This window comes from Canis lupus, chromosome 5 (assembly GCF_011100685.1).
Source record: "Canis lupus familiaris isolate Mischka breed German Shepherd chromosome 5, alternate assembly UU_Cfam_GSD_1.0, whole genome shotgun sequence".
In the NCBI taxonomy this organism is placed as follows: Eukaryota; Metazoa; Chordata; class Mammalia; order Carnivora; family Canidae; genus Canis; species Canis lupus.
In genome coordinates, this window is record NC_049226.1 from 57460472 (window position 1) to 57488366 (window position 27895).

The 27895-nt window shown below is 57.9% G+C and overlaps 1 protein-coding gene across 10 annotated transcripts; it reads left to right on the forward strand.

Moving 5' to 3' along the window:
* The first annotated feature begins 683 nt into the window (after window positions 1–683).
* GABRD (gamma-aminobutyric acid type A receptor subunit delta) lies at window positions 684–16306 on the forward strand. Of its 10 annotated transcripts, XR_005359792.1 has the most exons (12): window positions 684–852; window positions 5770–5882; window positions 6165–6232; window positions 6329–6549; window positions 7543–7625; window positions 8117–8254; window positions 8982–9137; window positions 9368–9594; window positions 9934–10278; window positions 11567–11784; window positions 14007–14253; window positions 15930–16306. XR_005359792.1 is itself a non-coding variant. In XM_038537670.1 (10 exons), exons 1-9 carry the CDS (start codon window positions 785–787, stop codon window positions 10231–10233), a joined length of 1374 nt encoding a protein of 457 aa, XP_038393598.1. In that variant the 5' UTR covers window positions 684–784; the 3' UTR covers window positions 10234–10278; window positions 15930–16299. The 10 variants fall into 10 exon arrangements, 7 of the variants coding, with proteins under 7 accessions (XP_038393598.1, XP_038393597.1, XP_038393599.1 ...); XR_005359793.1 differs by lacking the exon at window positions 11567–11784 and having other exon boundaries at window positions 15930–16303; XR_005359791.1 differs by lacking the exon at window positions 14007–14253 and having other exon boundaries at window positions 15930–16302.
* The last annotated feature ends 11589 nt before the right edge of the window (window positions 16307–27895 follow it).

Sequence of the window (27895 nt, forward strand, 5' to 3'; positions counted from 1 at the left end):
CAGCTTTTTGTGGGGTGTTGAAGGGTGGATGTCACCCCTGTTACAGCGCAGCCATCTGCAGTGCCCTTCAAGGGGATGTGGACAGGTGTGACAGAGCCGGATCAGGCCAGACAGAAGTCCCTCTACCCGGGACCAGTGACCAGGCCCGAGGCCAGTGGAACAGCCTCATGGACCCCCTCCTCTTCTCTCCAGTCAGGCCATTCAGCTGGGCAGAGCTGCTCTGCCAGGTGATGGCTTAGGCTCTGGCTCTGCTCTGCGCGAGTGCGAGGGGTTTGGAAGGAGCTGCCGGTAGCGGGTGAAGGCTACAGGAACGCCAGCCCCCTTGGCCGCGTCCCGCTCCTCACTTACCTGAACCAGGCCCCCGGGACCGTGGTCCCCCCCCCCCCCCGCGAACAGCCCGGGGACGAGGAGGTTCGCGGAGCCGGTTGGTCTGCAGGCGCCTGGCCGGGCAGCGGGAGGCGGCGTCAGGGTGGGTCTGGGGCCGGGGTCGCGTCCCTGGCTGCAGTGATGGTGATGCGGTGGGAAGTGCGGGACCCCCGGGGCGGGCCCAGAGGCAGGTGGGGGGGGGGGACGGGCGGGGCGGCTTGGGGGGCGGCCCGGCTCGGGGCGGGGCGGGGCGGGCTCCGGGTTCCGCGCTCTGTCCGCCCTCGCGCCCGCGCCGCGCGCCCTCCCGCTCCCGCCCCGCCTGTGCCGCCGCCGCGGCCGCGGGAGAAGCAACTTCTCGAGCGCCGGCGACCGGCCGGACCCCGGCGCCGCCCCCGGCCCAGCGCAGAGTGCCGAGGCCATGGACGCGCTGGCCTGGCCGCTGCCCCTGCTCCTCCTGCTCTGCGCGCAGCAGCCCCGCGGCACCAGGTAAGCTCCGGGGTCGCCCTCGGTGAGGAGCACCCTCGGTCTCCTTCCCCGCCCCCACCTCGTATCTACCTCCGCCCCCGTCTCCAGCTCCCCCGTCGACTGGCGTCTTCACCCCCCTCCACTCGTGCCCACTGCTCCCCCGGGCCCCCCGCGGGCGCTCCTCCCAGGACTCACGGCTCCGCTGCCCTTGGGGCCGCGGCCGCCCGGCTGCTGTCCGCCGTCCCAGTGCTGAACTGGCGCCGCGGGGCTGGGCGAACGCGTGGGAGCCGCTCTCGGTTCTCCCCCGCGCGTGGGCTCGCGGGGGTCCTCGGCCCCAGCGGCTCCTGGCCGGCCCCTGGCTGGCGTGTGCCCTTCCAGGCGCGGGCTGAGCGCTCAGCTGGGCACGAGCTGCAGGCAGGAAGAAAGGAGCGATCCCGTGGACACGGGGGAGGAGGCTGTTCCCTTCCCCATGAGAGCAGAGCTACCCAGACAAGCTTCCGCCCGCAGCTAGCAGGGCTGGGGTGGACAAGAGAAGGCTGTGTGCGGTCGTCAGAAAGTTCGGGCCCAGGACACTGTGGAGTCTCCTTTCAGGGGCCGTTTCAAATGGAATCCACTGAACTCCAGAGTATGCAAGTGGGAAGGAGCCGACTGCCTCTGCTGGGGAGCCGGGAGGGAGAGGAGAGGATGAGGGGGTGGGGGACGAGGACAAGTCAGGATTTCTAACTGTTGGGGGAGGGGAGAAGGACAAGGTTAAGAAGCAGGGTCCCCCCGGGCTGTGGCTTCCTCCCTTTTCCTGGCTTTTCTCTTCTCTGGGGACTTGGAAGGGGCTCCAGGTAGTCTGGCATCCCGTGCACGTATCCTGGCCACCTTCCGTGGGAATTGTGAGGGGCCTTTCTGAAGATCATCTTGGTGCAAGGGCAGCAGAAAACCAGAGCAAGGACAGCCCCAACCCCCACCCCCCAGCATTCCAGATTTTGGGCAATCAGCCATTGTCAAAGACCTTAGGGACTGGGGAAGGTTGAACATCAGCCTGTGTTTGGGCTATAGGCACTCAGGCAGCACATAATGGGGAGGTGGGGGAAGATGTGGGCAAAGTCTCCTTGTTGGTGGCATGGGGGAAGAACCAGGAAGCTCTGGGTCTGGCCATAGGGTGGCCATTGTGCCCAAGATCATGGGCAATGTTGATGCGACATCCTGTCCTTGGGAGGGCTTTGTTCTTTTATCAAGCTCCATCACCCTCTTCCCTCTTCCTACTTCAAGGTAACAGGAAGGGCAGAGCATCGAGGCGTGGCCATGGATGTATGTGCTAGAGGCCTAGGATGGGCTGTTGGCCCAGTACAGCCATGGAGCTGTGATTCTGAAGTCCAAGCTGCTCCGAACCTCAAAGTCTTAGCCCAAGTTTGACACCAAAACTCATTTGGTGGTAAAGCCTGTTCTGCTCTTACATGAGGCTCATTCATTCTACTTTTGGGGCTTGCTTGTACTTTCCTGCTGGAAAATTCTCCAGATCACCCCCTGACCCTGCACCCCAAGTCCATATGTGCATTGTATTGACCCCCCCCCCTTTTTAAAAATATTTTATTTATTCAGGACGCCTGGGTGGCTCAGTGGTTGATCCCGGGGTCCTGGAATGGAGTCCTGCATCGGGCTCCCTGCAGGGAGCCTGCTTCTCCCTCTGCCTATGTCTCTGCCTCTCTCTCTGTGTCTTTCATGAATAAATAAATAAAGTCTTTAAAAAAAAGAGAGAGAAAAAAAGAGAGCAAGGCAGAGAGAGACAAACAGGGGGAGAGGCAGAGGGAGAGGGGGAGGCAGACTCCACTGATCAGGGAGCCCAACGTGGGACTTGATTCCAGGACCCTGAGATCATGACGTGAGCCACCCAGGTGCCCCTATATTGCCTTTCTAAAAACTGAAACATTCTGAACTCTGACCCACATCTGGTTTGGGGTTTCAGGTAATGAATGTGCTAGTCTGCCTGTGCAGGAAGGCAGGGAGACTGTGGCCATGGCCAAGAGGAGAGCCCCTGGGCTTTGTGGGCCTTGGTGGGTGACCTTCAGACAGTGCAGTGCTGTCAGTCTGGGACCTCCCTCCCACCAGCTTCTGTGTCCCTCCAGTCCAGAAGCCAGGGGGACAGTGCCCTCCCTTTCTTCCTGGAGTGGTGTGAGAGGACAGGAGGTGCCTGCTCTCAGGTCAGATCCTGGGCTTCCTCATAGGAAAGTCTTGGTGGGAGAAGGAGGAAAGTGCTGTGCAGCATTTGTGGGTTGGGTCAAAGCTGTGCCTTCCCTGAGCCTGACGATCCACCCATGCAGTGGGTGCCTGAGCTTGCCAGCTGCACACCCCCATGGGTGGCCCCTCTGGGTTGCTGGCACCTCCATCTCCCTGGAGAAGCCATGCCTGTATCTCCTGCCTTGCCAGCTCACCGTGCACCCGTTGCGGTGTTCCTCTTTGCCTTGGTAACTGAGGTGCCAATGCAGCTGGTGCTGCTCTGAAAGCAGAGCTGTGAGGGATTGTGGGCTTGTGTGCATGGTGGAAAGATCCTTGGAGAGAAGCTCCCACTGCTTTGCTCAGCTACACCCACCTTTCCTTCCTGTCCCCAGGGGTACAGACAAGCGACAGGAGTGGGCTTGTTTCTCAATGGGTCAGTAGAGGGAGGGAGGCCTAATGGTGCCCAGCACCTAGGAGCAAGCCACCAGTATTTTCACGGTGCCTGCTTCATCCCAGGAGTCTGGGTGTATGTCTCTGAGCTTCTCTGTCTACATCAAGGGAGCTCCCACCCGAGGCTATCATTGGGTTCCAAGGCCATCAGATGAAGCAGAACCTGTCTCCCAAGGTGCTGGTCAGAGTCCCTAGAAGCCGACACTGTGCTGAGCTCCCCTACATGGAATGTGGACCCTGTCAACCCCTATAGCTGCTGCCTGAGCTGTGGAAGGAAAGCGAGGCCCTCCACAACCCCACCTAGCACGTAGTTCTAGCTTCACAGATGGAAAAACGAGCAGCTCCTGTGCTAGGTGAGAAGTGACGTGGGGCTGGGGGCCTATTCCCTTCACACCCCCTTTGGGATGATGAAGGCTAGGAAATGCACTGGCATCCTCCCACTTGAGGGCGGGTTCTGTGGCTGGAGGCTTACCCATACTCTTCCTTCAGACCGCGAGTGGTCAGGGGTCCCAGCAGAGGAAAGGTATGCCTGCCTGTGGCTCCATCCAAGGCCAGGGAAGGACGGTGTCTCCTGGCAGGCGAGCCGCTGCAGCAAGATGGCAGCTGGGCCAGTCCAAAAATAAAATCTAATTGGAATCCCTTTGCATCTGATCTTCAGGGTGACCTCCATTTGTATTTTTAATTGTGTTTTCCTTGGGGCCAGGAGTTCATTCACTTCCTTCTTGCACTTTGTTACCAAATCATCTGCTCTAACCCCTCTGAACCAGGCCATTGCCTGGAGGGACCAAGGTGGTCCTTTGGGATCAGTGAGGGGCTAGTGAGTTTCCACAGCTAAGGAGCTCTTGGTTCAAAGTTGACATTCTTCAAAGCGCCGGTATATGAATCAGAGGAGGCGGCTGGGTGCCAAGCTGCTGGTACTTCCCTGACCCAGTCAAGCCCTCCTGGAGTTCTAGAACCCACTTGAGAGTACGATGTTATTACAGAGCAACACAATAGCGCTGTTACTCAGTGCCCTCCTCACCTCCTGCCCGGCTGTGGGTGGGCCTTGCCCTTGGGCCAGGAGGCAGGGTGTGTTGCCTGCAGCTGCTGTAACAAGTGACCACATGCTAGGGAGCTTAAGACCAGAAACATTTATTCTTTCCCAGCTCTGGAGGCCCCTATATTGATCTCGGGGAAACCCGAGATCAAGTCTGAGGGCAGGACTGACTCTCTCTGGAGGGTTCCGAGGGAGAATCCATTTTGTGATTTCTCTGCAGCTCCTGGTGCAGCCTGGGTCCTTGGCATCCCTTGGCTTGTAGCTACATCTATCTAAATCTCTGCTTCCATTGTGTGTCTGTATGACCTCCCTGTGTGTCTGCTTTCTCTTCTTATAAGGACACCACCCATTGGATTTAGAGCCACTCCAATCAAGCATGATATCATCTTAACTAATCATAGCCCAATTTCCAAATAAGGTCCTGTTCTAAGGTTCTGGGTGGACATGAGTGTTGGGCAACAGTGTTCACCCCAGGACAGATAAACACAGGAGGGGTGGGTAGGTGGAGCGGCAGGGGGCCTTAGGGCCGTCTGGTGTGTACAGGCCATAAGAGGCCACAGGTGGGACAGCCCTGCGGCCCAGCACAAGCTGTCAGTGGGACTAGCTTCAATCATTGGCATGGGCCCCAGCACTCTGGCCTCAGGCTAAGCCTCAGAGGCACATGACCACTTGGGGATCTCTGGGGCCAGGCCTGGGCCTGCCTGGAAAGGGACAGAGAGCAAGAGGTTGGCTATAGGGTCTCATGGGCCCTTATCAGGTTTGGGGTCTCACCCATCCCCCTCCACCGGCCCGCAGCTTCCTGGTCACACAGCTCTTTTCTCAAGTCACCTCCTACAGGACACTTTGCCCTCAGAGGCTGAGAGGGAGGCTGTGTGCCCTTGTCAGGATCCTCGAAGGCTATTCATCGAGAGTCCTCAGAGATGGGGGCTCTGGGACTGCCCACTGTCCTTGGGCCCATTATGGAGGGAGGTTGGGGACTCTGGCTGACCCAGCAGGCTTGCTTAAGGCCGGGTCGGCAGGAGGTAGCCAAGCAGAGAGGCTGGTGGGTGAGGTAGGATGAGCCCTGGGCCCTGCTCCTTCCCTGGAGTTCCCTGTGTCTGGCAGGAGTTCCTGGGACTGGCCTGGTCCAGCCTAGGGGGGCTCTCACAGTGGTCTTCCTGGCCACTCTGGCTTTGGGCCTGGGAGGGGACCTAGGTTCCATAGGATGCCTGTGCCCTGCCTGTGACCAACAGGCTCTGTGTTTTTAGAGCAATGAATGACATTGGAGACTATGTTGGCTCTAACCTGGAGATATCCTGGCTCCCCAACCTGGACGGCTTGATGGACGGCTATGCTCGCAACTTCCGGCCTGGCATTGGAGGTGAGGGCAGCCAAGGGGATTGGGAGTTTGGGGGGACTCCTGCACTCAGCTCTGGGCTGGCTCCTCCAAGGGGTGTAGCTATGGTTCCCAAGGGCCATGTCAGCCAAGGGCTAGCCACAGCTAGCTCCCCTCCAGGGAGACAGCCAGGAAGACGAATCTTCTCAGGATGTTGTTGCAGACTTTCACCAGCATGGTCCTCCCTGCAAAGCCCTGGCTAAGCCCTGTCCTGCCTACCTGGGCTTGTGCAGGGTGGAGAGCCTGGCCTCAGCATCTTCCTTACAGGGCCCCCTGTGAATGTAGCCCTGGCCATCGAGGTGGCCAGCATCGACCACATCTCGGAAGTGAACATGGTAGGTGCTGGCCAGGTTCTGCCCCACCCCTGGCCATTGGCCCCCAGGAGAGGAGCAGGGCTGATGGCCAGTGGCCCTGGCTGCCACCCTCTGCAGGAGTACACCATGACGGTGTTTCTGCACCAGAGCTGGCGGGACAGCAGGTTGGCCTACAACCACACCAACGAGACTCTGGGCCTGGACAGCCGCTTTGTGGACAAGCTCTGGCTCCCGGACACCTTCATTGTGAATGCCAAGTCCGCCTGGTTCCACGATGTGACCGTGGAGAACAAGCTTATCCGGCTGCAGCCTGACGGGGTGATCCTGTACAGCATCCGGTGAGCCTGGGACCCGCCCCCCCAAGCTGCCTGCTGGGAGCTGTGCACGTTGTCTGTAGCCTTAGGCAACCAGCTCCTCGCGCAAAACACAGCAGCTGCAGAGGTGGCCGTGGGAAGCCCGCAGGTGCAGCATTTTGGCCAACACGGTGCCTTTCTGTTTTTTATGTGGGGATGAAATTCCTATAACATAAAATTCACCATTTCAACGTGAATGATTCAGTGGCATTTAGTACATTTGCAGTGTTGTGCAAACATCACATCTATCTGATTCCAGAACGTCTCATTCCCCCAAAAGGAGGCCCCATGCCCATGAGCACTCACTCCCCCGAACCCCACTTTCTGCCTATTCTGCACATTTCATGTCGAGTGAATCACACGCAATGTCCCCTTGGTGTCTGCCTTTCTTCTGGAGCGCAGTGTTTCTGAGGGTTACCCCGTTGTGACGTTTATCAGGGTTTGGTGGCCTAGCACCCCTCACCCATTCATGAGCTCGGGGCTGCTTCCACATGTTGGTCATCGTGAGTTGTGCTGCTGTGAACATACATGTGTGTGAATTTGTTTGAACACGTGCTTTCTGACATATGCCTTTTAAAAACAGCATTAGCTGCCAACATTTTAAAAACCAGGAGATTTATGTAAGAATCTAAATTCTTCTGGAAAATCAGAACACTTGGCAACCCGGACCTTTTTGTACACTGCCCAGGCAGTGGGACTGCCCAGAGGTCAGGTGCTCAGGCTGGACCTGCCTTCTAAGCTCCCCATGTAGCCCAGCGAAGAAAGTGAATGAAGCCAGTGGTGATAACTGAAGAAAGACCCACAAATATCCGTACACGGACCACAGTTTTCAGCCCTCACCCAGATGCCAGTGAAACCCAAGAGGCCGCTTGGCTATGCTCGCTGGAGGTGGCCCCTCTGGGTGGGGGGCAAGAGAACCAGAGGATTTCGGGCACTGGCCTTGCTCCTGGAGGCCTCACCAGCATGTTGTCTGGGCAGAATCACCTCCACGGTGGCCTGTGACATGGACCTGGCCAAATACCCTATGGACGAGCAGGAGTGTATGCTGCACCTGGAAAGCTGTGAGTGCCCTTCTGGGGCCGGGACAGGGTGGGGTTGCACTCGGGCCAGGCCGTGCAGGTGTCTCCAGTGACTTTGCTGTGAGAGGAGAGGGGACTCACAGCTGGCCCAGCTCAGGCACAGGAAGGCATCTGGGACGGGCCCTATGGCATCAGAGGCCTGGGCTGAGGAGAAGGAAGAGAGGTTGCTGGAAGGCCTGACCGGCCTGGCCCTCTTCCCACGGGTCAGTGCCTTGCCCGGGATGGACAGGTGCGGAGCCCAGACAAGGTGTGTGTGTGTGTGTCACCGACCCAGTGTGACAGCCCCTGTGGCTCACCTGCCCTTTGGCCAGCTCTTCTGGCCCCGGCCACCTGCCCAAGGTCTTCCCTTTGTGTCCTTGGCTGTGTCTTCATGTGCTGTCCTCCATCTCCACCATGGGTGGGGTGCTTCTGCTGAGGGCTCCTGGGGGCCGGGGGACACCGGGCTCTACTGCCCACCTGGGGCTCTCCTGCAGATGGTTACTCCTCGGAGGACATCGTTTACTACTGGTCTGAGAACCAGGAGCAGATCCACGGCTTGAACAAGCTGCAGTTGGCTCAGTTCACCATCACCAGCTACCACTTTGCCACAGAGCTGATGAACTTCAAATCTGGTAACGTGGCTTCTTGTGGCTTCTAGTGGCCTCTCGTGGCCTCTTCCTGTAAACCTGGCTTGTGGTTTTTTGGCACTTTTAACTAAGTTGCTAGTTGGCTCCTCCATTACCCTGAGGATGTGGCTGGAAAACCACTGATGGCCATGGGCTGCGCCCAACCAAGGGACTCAGGACACCACAGTGCGGATGTGGCTCAGGCTCTCTCTGCCTTATTCTTCTGTCCTTTGCTGCTTCCTGGAGGCTAGCCGTGCCTAGGGCCTGGGGTCTGGGGAGTATGAGGGGTGTGGGGGTCAGGGCCACACCTCCTGAGGCTGCCTTGTCTCCTGGCCTCTCCTGCCCCTTCCCAGCACCTACCACCTGGTCATTGGTGCCCACTAGCCTGGCTGGCTCTTTGCTGTAGCTTGGCTGTGCATGGAGGAGGGCCAGGACAGGTGAGCTGGCCACATTGCTGGCTGAGTTCCCTGGGTCAGGGCAGCACTGGACCTGTCTCCCTCTGTCCTCTGGGTGACCCTGCAGGGGGCCAGCCTCTCCCCGACAAGACCCCGGGCAGAGGAGCCCCCTGACCTATTGGGCTTTGTGGGGAAGGTGGGGAAGAAGGGGTCTGAGGATTACAGTGGCTCCCCAGTGCCCTGCCACATCCTCCTCTCCACCCGAGAGCCACTGTGTGTGGGTAGGGGGTGTGGGGGGTGTGGGGGGTGAGGTCCCAACCAGAAGCGTTTTCCGGCAGCGGGTCAGTTTCCTCGGCTCAGCCTGCACTTCCACCTCCGGAGGAACCGGGGCGTCTACATCATCCAGTCCTACATGCCCTCCATCCTCCTGGTCGCCATGTCTTGGGTCTCCTTCTGGATCAGTCAGGCAGCAGTGCCCGCCAGGGTATCTCTAGGTACAGGGCCCTGATCTTTCCTCAGAGGGAGCTGGTGGAAGGATTGGAGCCCAAAAATAGGACTCCAACCCTGCTCGCCACAAGCCTGGTCTTGCCTCCTTGTTCCCAGCTGTCCTGGGCCAGTGGCCAGCCAGGCTGGGGCTGGTTAGAGGAGCTGACCTGCACCTGGGCTGGGGGCAGGGATGCAGGGAGATGACAGGGGCCCCAGCAGTGTCACTGCCCATTCCCAGCAGGCATTACCACAGTGCTGACCATGACCACGCTGATGGTCAGTGCCCGCTCCTCCCTCCCGCGGGCCTCAGCCATCAAGGCGCTGGATGTGTACTTCTGGATCTGCTATGTCTTTGTGTTTGCTGCATTGGTGGAGTATGCCTTCGCCCACTTCAATGCTGACTACCGGAAGAAGCAAAAGGCCAAGGCCAAGGCCAAGGTCAAGGTCACAGAGCAGAGAGCAGAGGTGAGGCTGGGGCTCCTGGTTCTCTGGTGCTCAGAAACAAGGACGGCCTCCCCTACCACCTCCCACTGCCCCTCAGCCCCCACTCCCTCCGCCCCCAGCACAGAAGGACAGTGTTGCTGGGGCCACTTTTCCTGGGACCGATTCAGGACCTACTGCTCTGGGGAGGTAACCTGCAGCCCCTGGCACAGGACAGCAGGCCTGGACTCTTTGGCCCTTCCTGCTGCTGGTCACAGTGATACCCACGGAGGGACTTAGCTGCTGACCCAGGTTGGGGGTTCTGGGGGAGGCAGCCAGCCCTTGGCTCAGCCCTGTCCCCCCACCCCTACCCTCGCTATGCAGATGGATGTGAAGAATGCCATTGTGCTGTTCTCCTTGTCCGCCGCGGGAGTCACCCAGGAGCTGGCAGTGTCCCGTCGGCAGTGCCGCAGGCCTGGGAACCTCATGGGCTCCTATAGGTGTGTGGAGGTGGAGACAGGAGAAGCCAAGAAACAGCGGGGGGCCCGTGCAGGGGGCCAAGGAGGCCTCCGTACACTTTTCAAGCCCATCGACGCAGACACCATCGACATTTATGCCCGTGTGGTGTTCCCTGCGGCCTTTGTGGCAGTCAATGTCCTCTACTGGGCAGCCTACGCCATGTGAGGGCAGAGGTGGGCCTCTGCCTGTCCTGGAGCCCATAGCCACCAGGTAATCTGCCCACTCTGGCTGTTTCAAAGGGGACATGACAACAGGCCACATAAAACGAGAGGAAAGCCTTGGCCTCCCTGCATACCCTAGGCTCTGTCCCCACTGTCACCTGGAAGTCATCCTGGGGCTCCCCCAATGCACCTCTCCTGCAGACCCCCAGCCCAGCTCCTCCTTGGCAGAGCCAGCTTGACCTGAGGCTGAGCTAGGCACGCTCAGGGCCCTTGGTGGACTTCACAATCCTGATTCTAGGCATTTGGTCTGTGGGTTTGGGACCAGGTCGTGGGAGGCTGGGAGTAGGTGGTGCTACTTTCTTGGTGAAATGGTAGAGAAGGGCGTCCATGGGCCTTCGGTCCCAGCATGAAATAAAGCCTTTGGCTGCTCGCTGTGCTCCCTGTGCCTATGGCTGGGCTGGGGCCGTACCCTCGCTGACTAGAGACCATCTCCAGTGTGGGCTCCCTGGGCTCTGGACGGAGGGGCTTGGAGCTAGATGTGCCCATGTCCTTGGGCATCGGTGGGAGGGGCAGAGGTATGGGGACCTAGAGAGGCTGGAGGAGTCCACCCCAACTTGGTCTCTTGGTCCCTTGGCCAGGATGCCTCTACGCTGTCTCCTTAGACATGGTGATGGGTGAAGGGAGGCCATTGAGTCTCCATGAACACCACTCAGCCCTTTCTCCTCTGCTGCCACCATGGACGTAGGGTGACGAGGTTGCAGCAGGGTGACAGGGGTCATTGGTCACTGGAGATCTGACAGGCAGCAGGGGGTCCAGGTTTTCGGTGGCACCAAAGCAGAGCAAGTCATCACACTTAGAGGAGACGAAAGCCGGCAGTGAGAGGAGCAGTGGTCACAGCAGAGCCCTGAAAGCCTGTGGATGAGGCTAGCCATGGGTATGCCACACTGTGGTCAGGGTGGCAGCCAGGTGACTGCCCAGCTGGCCCCGTGGTGCCCTTCCTGATGGTCCCCACCTCAGGCCACCTCAAGGGGGAAAGGATGGTGACTTTGTGTGAACCCTGGGGCCTGCCATCTGCCTCTGGTCATACAATCTATCCAGGGGTCTGCAGCTTTGGAGGCCATGGGGACAGGATGCTAGAGGACACTTACTCCCAAAGGGCTATGCTGGCAGAGTGACTACTGAGGTCCAGGTGCCCCAGCAAAGGGGTGCAGGGTAGGGCTCCCCAAAGACCTGGCCTTGTCAGGGGCAAAGGAGAACATCCGCCAATCTTCCCAAACCACAACCCAGGCTTAGCACTTCCAGCTCCCACTTCACTCTTCCTCCCTCTCTTCCTCCAGCTCCTCCCTCTCCCCCTCCAGCCCTACCTCCATCTCTAGCTCCAAGGCCCTTTACCTCCTCAAGACCTCTTCTGGTACAAGGTTACCCCTTCGTCCCCTGCCCTAAAGGCCTGGGTTGCAGAGCTTGGCAGAGTCATCCAGGGAGTAGGATGGGCCAAGGAGCAAGACCTCCAGGATTCAATGTGAGCAGAAGCTCCACAAATGGAGTGGACCTGGGGGTGAGTGGAGAGCAGGTGGCTGATGAACAGCAGGGCTTGGATCTGGGTCAGCTGGGGATCCGGGCCACCTCAGGACAGGCGGGGGTATTGGGGGCAGCCAAGTCCGGCCAAGTCCATAAATGAGGACAGTGATGCCCAGGGGCAATGGCCCCTGTATCCCTTGCCACCCGGTACCTTCTTGTGCAGAGTCACTGCTCCCTCCTCCTGGACCCTGGAGGACTCCCCGGGGTAGGGTGTTCCAGCTCCAGATGGTGCACAGAAGCTACCAGGCGGGGCTCAAGGCTGCCCGTCCTCCTCAACCCTGGAGGCAGCTAGGGTGCTGTCCCAAGCCTTATGTTGTATGGAGGAAGGCCGGGTGGGGTCAGCTGCACCCGTGGGCCTCAGGGGATGTGCAGGTTGGTTCAAGGTTCACGGAGCTGCTGAGCTGCCAGGACACTCCCCCCCCCCCGCCCCCCTGCCGGCCCCATGCCTGCCTGTCCTCACCTTCCCTGTGGCTTGCAGGCTGCCCTCTCTCTGCGGCACATAACCCACAAGGAGCTATTTAAAGCCGGCCTTTGTGCCCGCCTCGGGCACCCACGCGTCGAGGCCCACCCGGGCAGGAGCCTTCGCCTGGTTCCGCACCCAGCAATCACTCGCTCCAGCCTGCAGGCTGCTATTTCTGCCCACATATTTACAGGGCCAGAAAAAAGGGACGGGAAGGGCTGGTGCTTTATAAACGCTGAGTTCTATTCCGGGGGTGATGAGATGGGCAGATTGAAGGCCGGGGCGGATCGAGGTTTGCAGCTGAGCAGGCCCAGCTCAGAAAGGGGGTGCCAGCAGTTCCCGTATTACAGGCATCTGGGCTGGCGGGAGGATGGGGAGGGGATGGTGGGGAGGGGAGGCTGCCTCCGGATGTGTCTCATTGCAGCAGGACAGTTTTGGGGGGCTGCTGGCTTCCTCGTGTGTTGTCTCTGGCAGACGCTGGAATGTGCATTGTCAATGCTGCCTTTGAAATGCTTCCCTGAGAGCTGGGACAGCTCCTCCCCAAGTCCGGAGGGTCCGGGGTAGTGACCCCATTTTGCTCTCCTGCCCACAGCAGGGGCACATCCCCAGCACCTGGGGGACATCATTTGGGTTCTCTCCAAAGCCAAGCCTGGGACGAGGGCTTTGGAGCAGTGCATTTATTCAGGAGGGATGACTTTCCTGGGGCTGCCACGGCAAAGGACCACAGACCAGGTGCTGGAAACAACAGAAATTTGTTCTCTTGGTCTGGAGGCCAGAAGTCCAAGATCAAGGCGTGGGCAGGTTTGCCCTCTGGATGCTGTTTGGAGAGGGGGGGGGGTCTGTCCCAGCTCCTGCTGCTGCCAGGGATCTTCATGTCCCTTGGCTAGAGATGCAGCACCCAATCTCTGCCTGTGGACACGTGGCACCGTTCTGTGTATCCTCTTCTTACAAAGGCGGCTGTCATTGGATTTAAGGACTTATATATTTTTTGTAAGACTTTATTTATTTATTCATGAGAGATACACACACAGAGAGAGAGGCAGAGACACAGGCAGAGGGAGAAGCAGGCTCTATGCAGGGAGCCCGATGTGGGACTCGATCCCGGGTCTCCAAGATCACGCCCTGGGCCGAAGGCGGTGCTAAACTGCTGAGCCACCCGGGCTGCCCTTAAGGACTCATCTTAACTTTATTTCTAAATAAGGCCTGGGTAGGCATGAATTTGGGGGGACACTGTTTAACGCAGTTTGGGGGTGATGTGGAGGCAAGAGTGCAGGAAGCAGAAAACGCTGGAAGGTGCCTTATGGCCTGGGGCACTTGGGTCCCAATCCTGCCGGGAAGCCCCTGCCCAACATTGGAATGCACCTCTGAGGTATTCTTGAGGAAGGAGGAGCTGGGGCATTTATCACCCACTGCCACCCCAGGGCCACCCTGCCTGTAAGCAGAGGACAGCCTGGAGACACTGTGGAAAGTGCTAGAAAGGCTGCTGCTTGTGGCAGGTGCAGTGCAGGGGTCCTGGCAGTGGGCAGTCATCCCTGCAGTGCTCACGTCTGCTCAGAACATCGCTGGTGCTTCAAGGTGGTGACTGTCACAGCGCCACCAACAAAGACAACCTCGATGAGCACAAGAAGACACAGTCGATCCCTATGGCTGCAGGTTCTACTGAGGCATTAACTGAGAGGCATCCTTTTCCCTACCACCCCCTATCTGTCCCTGACCAGCACCTCTGCTTGCTTTGGTAGCCGCTTGGCCCTCACTGGACGTGCGTTGCTGCCGTGGCCCACTCTGTGCCACTGATGTGGAAGCCCCCAGAGGTGAATCCTGCAAAACTGAAAACCAAGCATCCTGCTCAGATTTCTGGCCTCTGGAGGATTTGTACTCACCACTGTTCTTCAAGGACATTCTTGAGTGGGGCAAGTGGCACAACGGTCCATTGTCACCTCTGTCCAACGTATCATGCTGGCATGATATCTGTGAACCAGGATGGAGGTGGGTTCCCCTCTGTCACATGATTGTAGGGACCCCAGCCCCCCATGAGGCCACAGACTTGCACTGAAGGGAGGCTCTGATTCCATGGTATAGCTGACCTGGTCACCTGGGCCACTTTTCATGTAACTTTTTGACTCTTGAGACTCACTTGATTCTAAGCCATGCAATGCATTTCTACTGTCTGCCAGACAGTGACTGTGCCCACTTAGCAATGCCGTGGTAGGCAGCTCTGGGTGTGTTACCGTGCCATGGCCTGTGGCCAGGTACCATGGTCCTGGTTGGTGCCAGGGCCCAGTCTCATCTTGGGAGCTGCTTTTCATGGGGCACATGGTTCTCTGCTGTGGCCTTGCTCCAGAATCCAGGTGCCCTTCCATGACACTTCCTGACAGGGGCTTGCAGGGACCCACCACAGGCCTCTCGAGCTCCAACTAGACTTCTATCCAGGAGGAAAGACAGGAAAGCTTGCACCCAACCTGCCTCTGCTGTCCTTTCTCTTTATGCCTCATTCAAAATACAGGAAATGTGGCATTTGTAGCTTCCACCATTCAAAGAAGCCCACCAAGCACCGTGTACTGTGCAACAAGCCCTTTATCTTTAAGGGAACGTTCCAGCATGAGCCAGACTGTCATACCCCTTGAAATCCCCAAATGTGGCAGAACCTGGAATTCTTTTTTTTTTTTTTTAGAACCTGGAATTCTTTTTTTTTTTTGTTTTTTGTTTTTTTTAATTTTTATTTATTTATTATTTAAATTTTTTTTAAATTTTTATTTTTTTATGATAGTCACAGAGAGAGAGAGAGAGGATAGAGAGGCAGAGACACAGGCAGAGGGAGAAGCAGGCTCCATGCACCGGGAGCCCGATGTGGGATTCAATCCCGGGTCTCCAGGATCGTGCCCTGGGCCAAAGGCAGGCGCTAAACCGCTGCGCCACCCAGGGATCCCTAATTTTTATTTATTTATGATAGTCACACAGAGAGAGAGAGAGGCAGAGACATAGGCAGAGGGAGAAGCAGGCTCCATGCACCGGGAGCCCGATGTGGGATTCAATCCCGGGTCTCCAGGATCGCGCCCTGGGCCAAAGGCAGGCGCTAACCTGCTGCGCCACCCAGGGATCCCTAGAACCTGGAATTCTTGTAGGATTTCTCTGACTTCTGGCCAGCAGGTGTTTCACCAGGACACACAGGTTACTTCCACTTCTTTTTCAGCAGGTCCAATGAACAGAACATCCTCAGTAAATGAACCCATGAGACGTCCATCAGATGTGCAGGGAGTGAGGGCCCCGTGTGCCATATTGTAACAGCAAGGGAGAGCTCACCCAGCGCTAGGGCAGGACAGCAGTCTGGGCACACTCAACTGTCCATAGGCAGAGTGGGTGTAACACAGTGACTGGAGCAATCTGCACACCTAGAAGCAGAGGCTATCCTTGGCAGACACCCTTGCCGGCTCCAGGGCATTGGAGTTGCTGCCCTGTTCCGCTTACTGCCCTCCATCCGGTTTGTTCAAAGGCCGTGCCAGCGGCCTGAATGGGAATGTGAAGGGGGCACCACTCCCGAATTCTCTGTCTTTGAGGTTGGCGTTCGCATCTGTCCTTCAACCTGGAAGAAGTGTTTCCAAGTCACTGTCTCTGCTGGGGAATGAGGGCAGCTTCACACGGTGACTGGGCTTTCTCTACCACAGGGCACTCACCCCTCAGGATAGGAAACATGAGAGGACTCTGGCAGCTGCCAAATAAATCCACCATGAAGCAGGTGGGAACCAGGGAATGATCATAGGATGTGTCCACAAGCCTGCTGGATCGACTCTGAGGGGGACATGGGCCAGGACTCCATCCATCACTCGACATTCATAAGCCCTCGTACCACCTGGGGGCCAGTTTTGACATCTTGGGTCTCTTGGTACCACTGTCAACCCAGACCCTGTATCAAAAAGTCCTTCAACAGGACGCCTGGGTGGCTCAGCGGTTGAGTGTCTGCCTTTTGCTCAGGGCGTGATCCCGCGGTTCCGGGATTGAGTCCCGTATCAGGCTCTCTGCATGAAGCCTGCTTCTCCCTCTGCCTCTGAGAGTCTCTGCCCCTCTCGCTGTCTCTCATGAATGAATAAAACCTTTAAAAAAAAGTCCTTCAAAATTATGGGTATCTTTTGTCCAGAGTAGAGTTACTCCAGGGGAATGTGTGGCACATATGCGTGTGGGGTAGTGTGGAGCCCTTCCGTGAGGCGCTGGAACCTCTCTAAGCAACAGGGGTGTGGACTGGAATGCTGGTCCCTCCAGGAAGGAGTGTTGACATCAGCCTTGGACATCCCAGTGCTTGATTATCCTTGTTCATGCAAGTCAGGCGATGCCCTAGTTAGTTGCTCATCCGTCCACCCGGGGCTGCCAGGGTCTCTGAGCCAGCGCCACAGATTCCCACAGGCACCTGGCTTCCCTCTAGAGTCTCTTCCCATCACCATCACGGCCCCACCTTGACCCTGATCACGCACAGCCACACCCCTCCTGCTGCAGCTCTCATGGTGGCTTTCTACCTGTTACACTGGCCATTTGGATCAGCCCTGGCTGAGCTTCTTGGCAATGCTGGTACCCTTTCCTGTTACGTTAGTGGAAGGCATGTCTTCCAAGCCCCCTTGGGGACCCAGTAAGCTGCTGGTTCCCATGAACTCATCCCAATAGCCCCCCTCCTGGCCTTGGGCCCATACCTCACACTCTTCCAAAGATACTCTGGTGTTTCTGCCTCATATGTATTGGCCACCATCACGGCCCAGCTTCTGAGAGCCACCCCAAGTGTATTAAGGCTGGCTCCATCTGCGGAGATGTTAATGCTTAGTTGTAGGTGACTGCCCCTGTATCAGTACACTCTCCCCTGCCCAGCCTCAGATTCCATACACCCCCATCCAACAGTCTCCAGAGCTGCTCCCATGCTTGACCTCAGGTTCCTGCCAGTACCTAGTCAGGAGCTGCCTAGCCAGGAGCTGCAATCCCTCTGGGAGGAAGCTACTCCCTCCCATGAGGTACTCAACATCCCTGCTCAGACCAAGCCTGGTCCCAGCTACTGGTCTGGATGCAAAGAGGGAAGGCAGGGGCAGATTCTGGAGACAACAAGTATAATAGGTTGAAAGATGTGTTAAGTCCTCATCCCGGCACCTGTGAATGTGATGTTCTTTGGAAGTAGGGTCTCTGAAGATGTAATGAAGATGTAGGTTAGGATGAGGTCATGCTGGAAGGGGGTGGGTCCTTAAATCCAGCCACTGGTATCCTTATATGGGAGGACACACGGAGGGACACAGAAAAGAAGTTCGTGTGAAGACAGAGGCAGAGATTGAACTGACATGTCTATCAGCCAGGGAGCATCAAGGGTTGCCAGCAGCACCAGAAGCTGGGGAAAGGCCAGGAACAGATGGCCACTGGGGCCTCCAGAAGGACCCAGCCTGCTGGCACCTTGATCTCAGACTTGAGCCTCCAGCCTGGGACACAGTAAAGTTCTGTGGCTTTCAGTCCCACAGTCTGTGGTCATTGTTACAGCAGCCACCATGAACTCACACCACAAGTGTCATTTTGCAGAAGCTACAAATACCACATTTGGTAATTTTGAGTGGGGCATACAGGGCAAAAGACAGCAGGACCAGCTGGGTGCAAGCTTTCCTGTGTCTTCTTGTCTTTCCTTCTGGCTGGAAGTCCAGTGGAGCTCAAGAGGCCTGTGGTGGGTCTCTGCAAGCTCCCATCGGAAAGCGTCAAGGAAGGCCCCCTGGGATGGTGAGCAAATTCACCTGGGAGTTGTCCTCCCATTTCATGTCCCATTTGTTTCAGGAGAGGAAGCTTCTCTTGTCTGGAGTTGCAGAAAATACCTCACAATGACCCCAAACCAGGCCCAGGCTGGACACCTTCCCCTCAGGAACCTGTCAAGGCCACCCACCATTCTTCCCTGGGATTTCTCACTCATATGACTGTACCTGTGGCCTAATTTTCAGCACCACCTGCCCTCTGGCTGGAGGCAGCAAGGCTTCCTTAAATGCTGGGGAGAACTTCTTGGCTTTCACAGCATGCCATACATGGTTCTGCAGCCCACCACAGCGAGGGCTCTGCAGGCTGGTTACCATCCCACGTCCCACTGGCAGGCATCATACTCTGTCATCATACTAGTGGGTGACCTAACCCTACATACATACATACTCTGTCATCATACTAGTGGGTGACCTAACCCTACACTTGCATGGTACCTGAAGGCAGAGTTGGCCATGACTTCAGTTCCCGGTATCACCTGAGAAGGGCCCAGGAGGGAGCAGTGAGCCAGTGCAGAGAGATGGCAAGGAGGGAAAAGCCGTGGGGTCTGTGTTCCTGAGCTGGCTGGGTACTGGGGGCAGCTCACATGGATAGGGGTATTGTCTGCACCTCCCGGAGACCCCCTGAGGAGCCACGTAGAAACACCTTCTAAGGATGGATTGCCATACTCCAGGGCTTGACTGTTGCCCCCAGGGGTATTAACTTCCCACCCTTTCAGGCTGCCCTGGGCTGAGCAGGTCAGACACGGTCCTGGCGCAGGCCAGCGATGGGACAAGACAGGACACTGCCCGTGCGCTGGAGGACCACCTACCCCGCTGCTCTGAAATCAGAGGTGAGCCCAGGGATGTGGCACAGGGCACCAACAGCATCTCTGGCCAAGAAGTCAGGGATTTTCAGTAGAAGAGATGCAGCCGTCTGGGCAGGGTGACAGAAGAGCTTATCCCTTTCTTGGGCCTTCCTGGGTGGGACTTCCTCTTGAGAAGTCCTGTGATGCTCCTGCTGGCAGCGCAGGCTCTGGAGCCAGACTACCTGGCATGCTAGCACTTCTGTCTACCTAACCTCAGGCAAGGAACTCACCATCCTAGGACCTCAACATCCTCTTCTGTAGAATGGGGTCATGATGGTTCACAGTTGTGAGAACTGACTGGTCACATAGGTAATAAAAAGCACTTAGAGCAGAGCCTATAGTTCACGCCACTCAGTAAATGCTATTATTTTTTATGGGTCAGCTCAAGGCCCCCACCTGCCTGGTTTGGGGGTGATAAGCCTTGTTGAAGAAGAAATGAAAAAAGAAGGCTACTGTCAGTATTTGGGTTTAGATATTCAAGATAGGATTTGCAGCAAGAGTGTAACCTGGCAGTCCAGCTGTGCCTTGGACATTTCCTAAACACTTTCAGCTGCCATTGGGCTCAGGAGGGCGGTTCTAGGAGACTCAGACTTACTCCTCAGGGTGGCAGAGCACAGGCCTCAGGCCTGCTGTCCCAGGGGAGCAGCAGTGAGCCTGAGGAATGGGGAAGGCCAGGGGGCTGCAGGGAGAAGGCATTCAGAGTATGGAGGAGGCAGGGAAGGGTCATAGGCTCACGGGAGCTGACTGCTTGTCCAACCCCAGGGCCAGTGACTTGATACCATGGGATTTGGGAAACACTGTAATTGGGGCTTTGACTTTTCAGACAGCTGGTTTCCCAGGATGGCATGTGATGTGTGCTGTGCATGGAGGAGGGACATGCATCAGGGCACATTTGCTCCCATTCTCGGCTCAGTTCAGGGGGAAGTGTGCTGCGGACAGACAACAAGGACAGGACAGGCAGGTTGTGTGGCCTGCTCTCCTGAACCTCTGGGGTGCCTGCTCTGGGTCCACTGAGGCTGGAGCTCCACCTGAAAAGGCAGAGGTTTGGAAGAGCCAGCAAGGACCATAGAGAGGCCGCCCCTCCTGGGGTGTTGCTGGGACTTGCTGGGTCCAGAAGCAGCACCCCAAGTTCCTGCTGGGAGACAGTTTCCTGTCTCTGTTTCTGCACATCTTATTGGCAAGATGCCGACTGCCTCTTGCTCTGGACCATGTCTTCAAGGAGGTTTGTTGAATGAACAGTTTGGAATTATCTCCCCCCTGAGAAAGGGTGGGTTTTTTTTTTCCTGCCCAGATATTGTGATATACCTGGGTTCCCTGAGCTCGGGGTTCACTTCCTGTCACAGAACCCACTGCACACAGAGTATTCTCCTGTGGGGCTCGGGGGCAAGCAGGTTGAGGCAAATTCACTGTTCCCACTACTCTCTGTACTGAGAGCAATCAGGTTGTCTCTGAACCCGGACTCTCATGTCTTCTGATGTCTCTTCACAACGGCCTCATGATCCCAGAAAGTGCCTCAGCTGTGGGTGCAGATGGGATGGTGGGGTCAGAGCTGCCTACTCTTGCTCACTTTGCTCGCCACAGCCAGCCCAGCAAGGGTCTGACGGCCCCTCCTGCGACCGCCCGTGAGTTAGCAGCAGTCCCCTCCCACAGCACCCAGATGCGTCTTTGTAGGGGAGGCAAGTATAGAGATGAGGGAGCCCACGCAGAACCTAGGAGGCTGTTTGAATCAACGGTTCAGGTGAAAACTTGAGTCATTTTGTCATTCTGCCGCTGAGTGCACAGGCTTGGGAGGAAGGCCGGAGAAGACGGAGGTAAAGTTACAGAAGGTTAGGTGGCCTCTGATACCCACAGGAGAGGCTGAGAGCTGCCCCAGCACAGGGGGCTCCCTTGGGGCTGGTCGGCAGCCCCAGTCCTGCCTGGGACCTGGTGGCATCAACTGTGCATGTGTCTGTGCACAACATCAGCTCTCAAAGGTCATGTGGGGCCTGTGGTGGACTTTGCCTTTGTTCTGCAGCCAGCCATGTCACCTCCTGCCCCTGACCCTGCAAACATCAGGACAGCTGCCTGGGACTCATAGAGGTTTGCACACCCAGTTCTCTCCTTACAACGGATTTCCTGAACTGGAATGATGAGATCTAAAGGCTCTGGATGCACACTGTCACCTTGCTTTCTAGAAAGTGATCCCAGCTGCACCTTCCAGTCCCTTCCCAGGAAGGGGTTACTGGACACCATGGCAGCCTGGAAGCCTAACTCCAGAGCAGTTTACACATAATGCCAAGCTCTGTGGCCCGCTGGGGGGCCCCCATCTCAGTCTTTGAGTAAAAGGCAAAGAAGACAGTGGAGGGTGGGCTCGGCCAGGTGGAGTTACCAAGGCCCAGTGTGTCCCCTGCCCCCACAGCTGTGCATGGACAGGCTTCCACCTGGGCGGACAGACAAAGGGCTCGGCCAGGCAGCTGGAGGCCTGTCTCACTCTGTCATCGTGTCTCCCTGTGATGCTTCTAGTTAACTATGGTTTTCTTATGGCTAAAATAGCACCCATATGCAGCCCCCGTGGAGTGGCATTGCCATGGTGACCGTGGTTTTGGGTGCTGCCTCCTCAAATGCATGTCAGGCTTGCTTGGGGTTTTAAATATAATCCCAGGCAGCTGAGGGGATTAAAAGTGGGAGAGATTCCATTTCCCAGGAGGGGAAGGGCCTCACCCTCCGTGGTGCCCTGGCCCTGCTTGTCAGGGGCCCCAAGGAAAGTAGACACATCCAGCAGGAAAGGAGAGATGTGCAGTGTGCCCCCATTGGCCCAGGCTGTCCTGGCCCCACACCTTGCCAGCCCCACGACCATGGACAAAGCACTGGGACACCCAGACCCTCAAGTCCTCATTCAGAAAATGGACCTGTGATACCCACGTCCCAGGGACTGTCCCAGGCAGCACCCAGGGGTGCTGGTGCCTCAGTGTTCTTCGCTTGGATGATGGGACAATGTCAGCTGCAGGCCTCTGTGTGAGAGTTGGTTGGATGTAGGAGTGGCTGGCACAGTGGCATCCAGATCTCTGGAGCAGTCAGTGTCTCTGCAGCCCCTGGACCTAGGAACCCACCCTCCTAGCTGTTCTGCCTCAGCCAGACAATGTCTCTCCCAGCACCTGCACCAGTGCATGCACACTGAAACACACATGGTGCACAAGCACGCACACGCAGCACACACACACACACACACACACACACACGCAGACCATGCCCACCCAGGTCTAGCCAGTGACTGAACAGGGACCACTTGATACAATGGACAATGAAGCTGTGGACAGTGACTGCAGGTAGAGACAGGCCTAGCACCCTGGGGCTGAGGGGGCGCCTCTCCTCAGGCAGGAGTTGAGCTGTGTTCTGGGCCTGGGCGGGGGGGGGTGGGTGGGTGGGGGGTGGGTGGGTGTGTGTCAGGATGCCCTCAGCCCACACCCCGCCCACCTGCCCTGACCAGGCGGCACCCCTCCTCCGGCCGCGTCCCTCTGGCGCCCTCTGCTGGGACAGTGCAGCATCGCGCCGTGGTGGGAGGAGAGGGGCTGGCTGGGGCCGCCGCTGCACCTGCCGCGCTCAGGCTGGCCCCGCTGCGATGAACGGTCCTGCAGTGCCCGGAGCCAGAAACCCGCACCCTTGGCCCGAAGGAATGCCATCTATACTCACAGGTAGGAAATGGTGAACCTGGATCAGAGAAGTAATACATTGGTCCCTGGCACGTCGATGCACACCATTGCCTCGGACACATCCATACAGAAACACACAAATGCGATACACACTCTGCGTTAATAAGATACTCACACAATACACACAGACACACATGGAGACAGACACACACTCAGGCCCAGAAGCCCATAGAGATGAAGACACACCTCTCCCTCTCCCTCTGGCCAGGACCTTGCCCAGGGAACGGGGCAACCTTTTCTGGAAGCTCCCAGGGCTGCCACTGGCTCCCCCACTCTCCTTAACATGGTCCTAGAGGCCCCTCAGGGTCTGTTCCAGCAGCTTCTGCAGCCTTGCTTTGACACCTCCACACAACCGTGCTTCCTGGGGCCACAGAGCCTTTGCACGAGCCACCCAACCTGCCTGTCCTGCTCTCCTGCTTCACCGCACACATCCTCATCCCATTGTCACACTGTCTCCCAGGGACCTGGTCAGACTGGGCTCTCTCCAATAAACTGCCCTGTCATGTGACCAATGACAGTGGTCTGTCTCTCCACCAGTGTGCAGTTCCCATGACAGAGCCGCCATGTCTGCCTGAGTCCCCTCTGTATCCTGGCACCCAGTAGGCCCTTGGTCAACATCTGCTGAACAAATTAATGAGCCAGTGAAGTGAATGTTGTCTCTTGAACCAGTTTTTCCAAATCCCGTGATCTATGACAAAGAAAGGAAACACCTGCTGCCCTGCTCCTCCCACAGCTGTGCGCCAAGCACACACCCTGGGTTTCCTGAGACTCTGCTGTGGTCCTCACTGCCTGGGGCAGTGTCACACCTGGCAGGAGGACGAGGGGTCTCCACCCCACAGGCTCCCAGACATGCCAGCCCCTGATAGCCACCTCTTTCTGGGCAGTCCCAAGCTGGCACAAATGCAGTCCGTGAGCTCTGATGAGGAAGACAGACCTCTGGGGGGGTTCTGCAGGAAGGTCCCATTGGGAGGCACCCCATGGGAGGCCTTTGCTTGTGTCTGATGTGTCTCACGGAGCATACACTTCGCCTGGCTTTCACCCTTCCCCTAAAGCATCTCAATGTCATTTGAAAGCATTCTCATAAAGAACATTCACATTAGAAAATCAGGGTAAGCTAGCTGGGGCCTGGCCACCCTCTTCCCCCACCAGCACCGCACCTGCTCTGGGGTCCCAGTTGACAAGAGAGGGGACACCACCCCAGGGGAATCTGTTAGGAGAGGAGGGAGGTGGGGTAGCAGAGTTCTCCTGACACCCTTCTGTGATGTTGAAGCTTTCCAGCAAGCCTCTATCACTTTTATAATCCCTTTTAAAAAAACCACACCTTCGTATTTTTTCATTTTGGAAATAAATGTTTGTCATTTTGAAAGCACATGATGTGTTTGCAGGGAGATCTGGGAAACACAGAAGCTGCTGAGAGGTGGAAGGGACCTGCCCTCAGCCCCGGGGCCTTTGGCAGGTCTGTCCGTGGGCGACCAAGGCCACCTCCCTGCCTCACACTCCCCAGCTCCCTTACTTGGCAGACTGCAGAAGCAGGAACCCTGCCCAGTGCCCCTCAGAGCAGGGCCTGGCGTGGCAATTCTGAGGGTTCCCTGCCTACTCACTGCTTCACTCATTCATCCCACAATGTGCCAGACACCCAGGCCCTGTGGAGACACAGCAGTGGCCTATGCTGACTGGGTCCCAACCTCTGTCACGTGTGGAGTGGGGAGTGGTTGGAAAATTTGGGAACAAACAGCCTGTGTCTGCTGCCAGAGCACAAGGCCTGCACTACCACCTGCCTGCTGGTCAGGACCACACCCTCTAATGGTAGGGTGGGAAAGGATAGGGGCTTAGGGCAGGTGGCTGCCCACCGTCTGGAGATTGTCTACAGGCCTGGTGGGGAGGTGGGACCCCTTGTTTTGCAGAGCTGTTTGGTGAAGACAATGAAAATCCAAAGCCCTCCATGCTTGGGGGCAGTCCTGTGAGGTGTCTGGAGACCAGGTTAGTTTTCTGGGCATGGCAGATGACCCCTGTGCCCTCACCCCAGCCTGGGGCAGGATGTGTAAGAGACCAAAGAGTGGAGCCTTCCCCTGGCCCTCCCTCTGGAGTATGCCTCTCCCCACCCCCACCCTTACAGAGAACAGACACCCCAGCCTCCCGTATTCACCCTCCCCCACTCCTGGCCCTCAAGCTCAGCACCTCAGGCTCTCCTCCTGACTTCCCCCAAAAAGGATTGGGGGCAAGGCAGTACCAGACGCTGGTCCCAGCTGCCAGGATAGAGGTTCCACATGTCAGCTGGGATCTGCAGGTGAAGTCAGTTCCTTCACGGCTCCTACCCTAGCAAGAGCTTCCCTGGTGAGAAAGGACTCTGGGGCCAGACTTGGGCTGTCGTGTCTGGTGGGGCGTGTGGGAGAAATGGTCATGCAGTGGGATGGCTGTCCACCAAGAACTGCCTCCTTCCCTGCCTTAAGGGCAGGAGGTCAGAGTACCAGGGAGATGCTGTAGGGGATCAGAGGACCCCTCTCCATTCGGTGACAGCCTGTGCCCACTGAGATGTAACTGTGCTCATCTCCACCAGCCAGCCCTGCCTAGGGCACGTGCCAGGCTGGGCTCTGGACAGCTGTGGGGACGAGGCCACAGTGCTGGCCATGGGCTGCTTGGTGGGCCAGGCACAGGAAGAGGTGCCTCCCACACACTTGCCTTCTCTGGTCCTGCTCATCCCCATGAGCACCACACTGCTCCCCTGGCATGGCAAACCCTCATACTCCATTTCCCTTCATGCCCAACTGACAGCCAAGAGCTCTACATGCCCATGCTGGGGCTATGGAGGAATAACCAATGGGGTGGGATGGGGGAGCAGAGCAATACAGGCATCAGGGATATTAAGTGGAGACTCAAAGGAAGTGTGGGTCTGAGCAAAGGTGCTTCTGGGAGAGGGAACAACATGTGCAAAGGCCCTGAGGCAAGGGGAAGCAAAGTGGCTAGGTATCTGGAGGTGAGTGAGACAGGATGAGAATGGTGGGAGATAAAGGAATGGGGCCTCACATCTTGTAGGACCTATGATCTTTTCCTGAGAACAGTGGGAATCCCTGGGGGTCTTGAACCCCTGATAGATGGACATGGACTGACTTACATTTTTAAGGACATTGGGGGATTGCTGCAAAAATCCCTGCACAAAGGATATAGCAGGGACTAGGTGGTAGCAGCAGAGGTGGTGAGATGTGTAGGAATCTGGAAATACATGTGGGGTATAAGAGGGAGAGGAGGTTTTCTGAGTGAGCACCTAGAAAAGTGGGGTTGGCACTGACAGAGATGGGGAAGAACATGGCTGAGGGGCTTCTGCTGGGATGAGAGGTGTGTGTGTGGGGAATCAGGCTCAGGAGTCCAGGGGAGCAATTTAGCTTAGGTTGGTGTTGGGAGCAGCCCTAAGCAGGAGAGAGAAGCTGGGGCAGTAGGGGATTTGAGAGTGAGACCAGGAGGAAGCAGCGGAGGGAGACGTAGGAGAGAGCAGGGTGAAACAGCAGAAAGCAGCATCTTGGGGTCAGACCTTCTAGGAGGGGTCAGACCACTGCCAAGAGCCAATCAAGAAAAAGTCTTGAGAACTAACCATTGTATTTAAAACACAGGAGTCAGTGATGATGGTGTGTGTGTGTGTGTGTGTGTGTGTGTAGGGAGATTGTGGGGAGGTGCTCAAGAGAATGTGGCAGGGATGCTGGCTGCAGAGGCTCCTGGCAGTTTTGTTGTAAAGAGAGCAGAGAATGGACAGATGTGACCTGTAGAGCCCTTTGCTGTGTTTTACCAAGGGAGAGTTGACAGCATCCTAAGTAGGTGAGAGATGGGCTTTCAACAGGTTTCTCTGTGTCCATCCCTCTGGAGATGATGAGTTCCACGACCATAAATCACCGTCCACTTGGTTCTCCAGGCTCACCCCAGAGCCTAGTACCAAGGAGGTACCAGGAAGCCTCCGTGGAATGGGAGTGTGAGTACCCAGTACCAGAAGCCTGTCCAGGTGAGGAGTGAAGGCTTGGCGGGCCTGGAGTCCCAGGTCAGAGGTTGCCCCCTGGGTGGTGTGGGGAAGGGGAGGAGGGGGCTTGGCGGGGAGGAGCGAGTGCAGACCCGAATCTGGGGTGCCCACGTGGTGCCCAGGTGAGGTCCTACAAACAAACGCCGGTGTGGGCCACGTGGAGGCAACCAGGCAGCGACACGACCGCTGAGGAGCGGGCAGGGAGGGTGTTCAGAGGCGCTAATCCGGATCAAGTGCAGCAGTTATGACGACCCACGGAGGTGTGGACTCAAAAATGAAGATCGTGGGGCAGCCCGGGTGGCTCAGCGGTTTAGCGCCACCTTCGGCCCAGGGCCTGATCCTGGGGACCCGGGATCGAGTCCCACGTCGGGCTCCCTGCATGGAACCTGCTTCTCTCTCTGCCTGTGTCTCTGCCTCTCTCTCTCTCTCTCTCTCTCTCTCTGTCTCTCATGAGTAAATAAATAAAATCTTAAAACAAAAAACAAAACAAAAATGAAGATCGTGGGCGACGTGGGCAAACGCAGGGTCCTCGTCCCGGCCAAAGAGTCAACCGGAGCAGAGGCAACCGCCAGCTAGTGTAGACAGCGGGATCTTGGGTTCGGCACGGGGAGGAGGGCGGCCGGGGCCAGGGAACCAGCGGGGCCGGACCGTCCTCGTGACGCTGGCTCCGCGGCTCAAACCTCTCGGACTCGAGCTCGCCCCGGGTCCCGCAGCGCGCGTCCGCGCGGACTGCCGGAGTTTCGGTTGCGTGAGTCTGGGATGGGGCAGTCCCCACGGCCCGCCTTCGCAGCGGGCTCCCGGGCGCGGCGGCGGAGGGGCCCCCCCGGGGAGCGCGGCCCCGGGAGCCCACCTCGCCGAGGGGCCAGAGCGCGGGGCCCGCAGCGCGCCGCCTCCCGTTGCCGGGCAGAGCCGGGCCGCGCGCGCTTCCATTGGCCGCAGGTGGGCCGCGCCCCGCCCGACAGGTAGACCGCCCCGCGCCGAGCCATTGGGTCGCGGCCGCGGGGACCCCCGGGGATTGGCCCAGGTGGCGGCCCCGCCTCGCCCTCATTGGCCGCAGGTGCCACCGCCCCCGCCCCGGGACCGCCCGTCCCGCCGATTGGCCGCCCGCCGGGCCCCGGGTCGGCCATATTCGGACCCTCCGCACCCCCCGCCCCCGGGCCTGGCGCCGGGAGTCCGTGCGCTCCCGTCGCGCGCCCCCGCGGGCCGAGCCCCCCGCCCGCCCGCCGTCCAGGTTCCGCGGAGGTGGCCGGCCCCGCGCCCTGGGGCCCCGCGCCGCGCGCGCCCTTCCGCGTTCCGCCGCCGGCCCCATCCTGGCGCCCCGGCCGGCCGCCG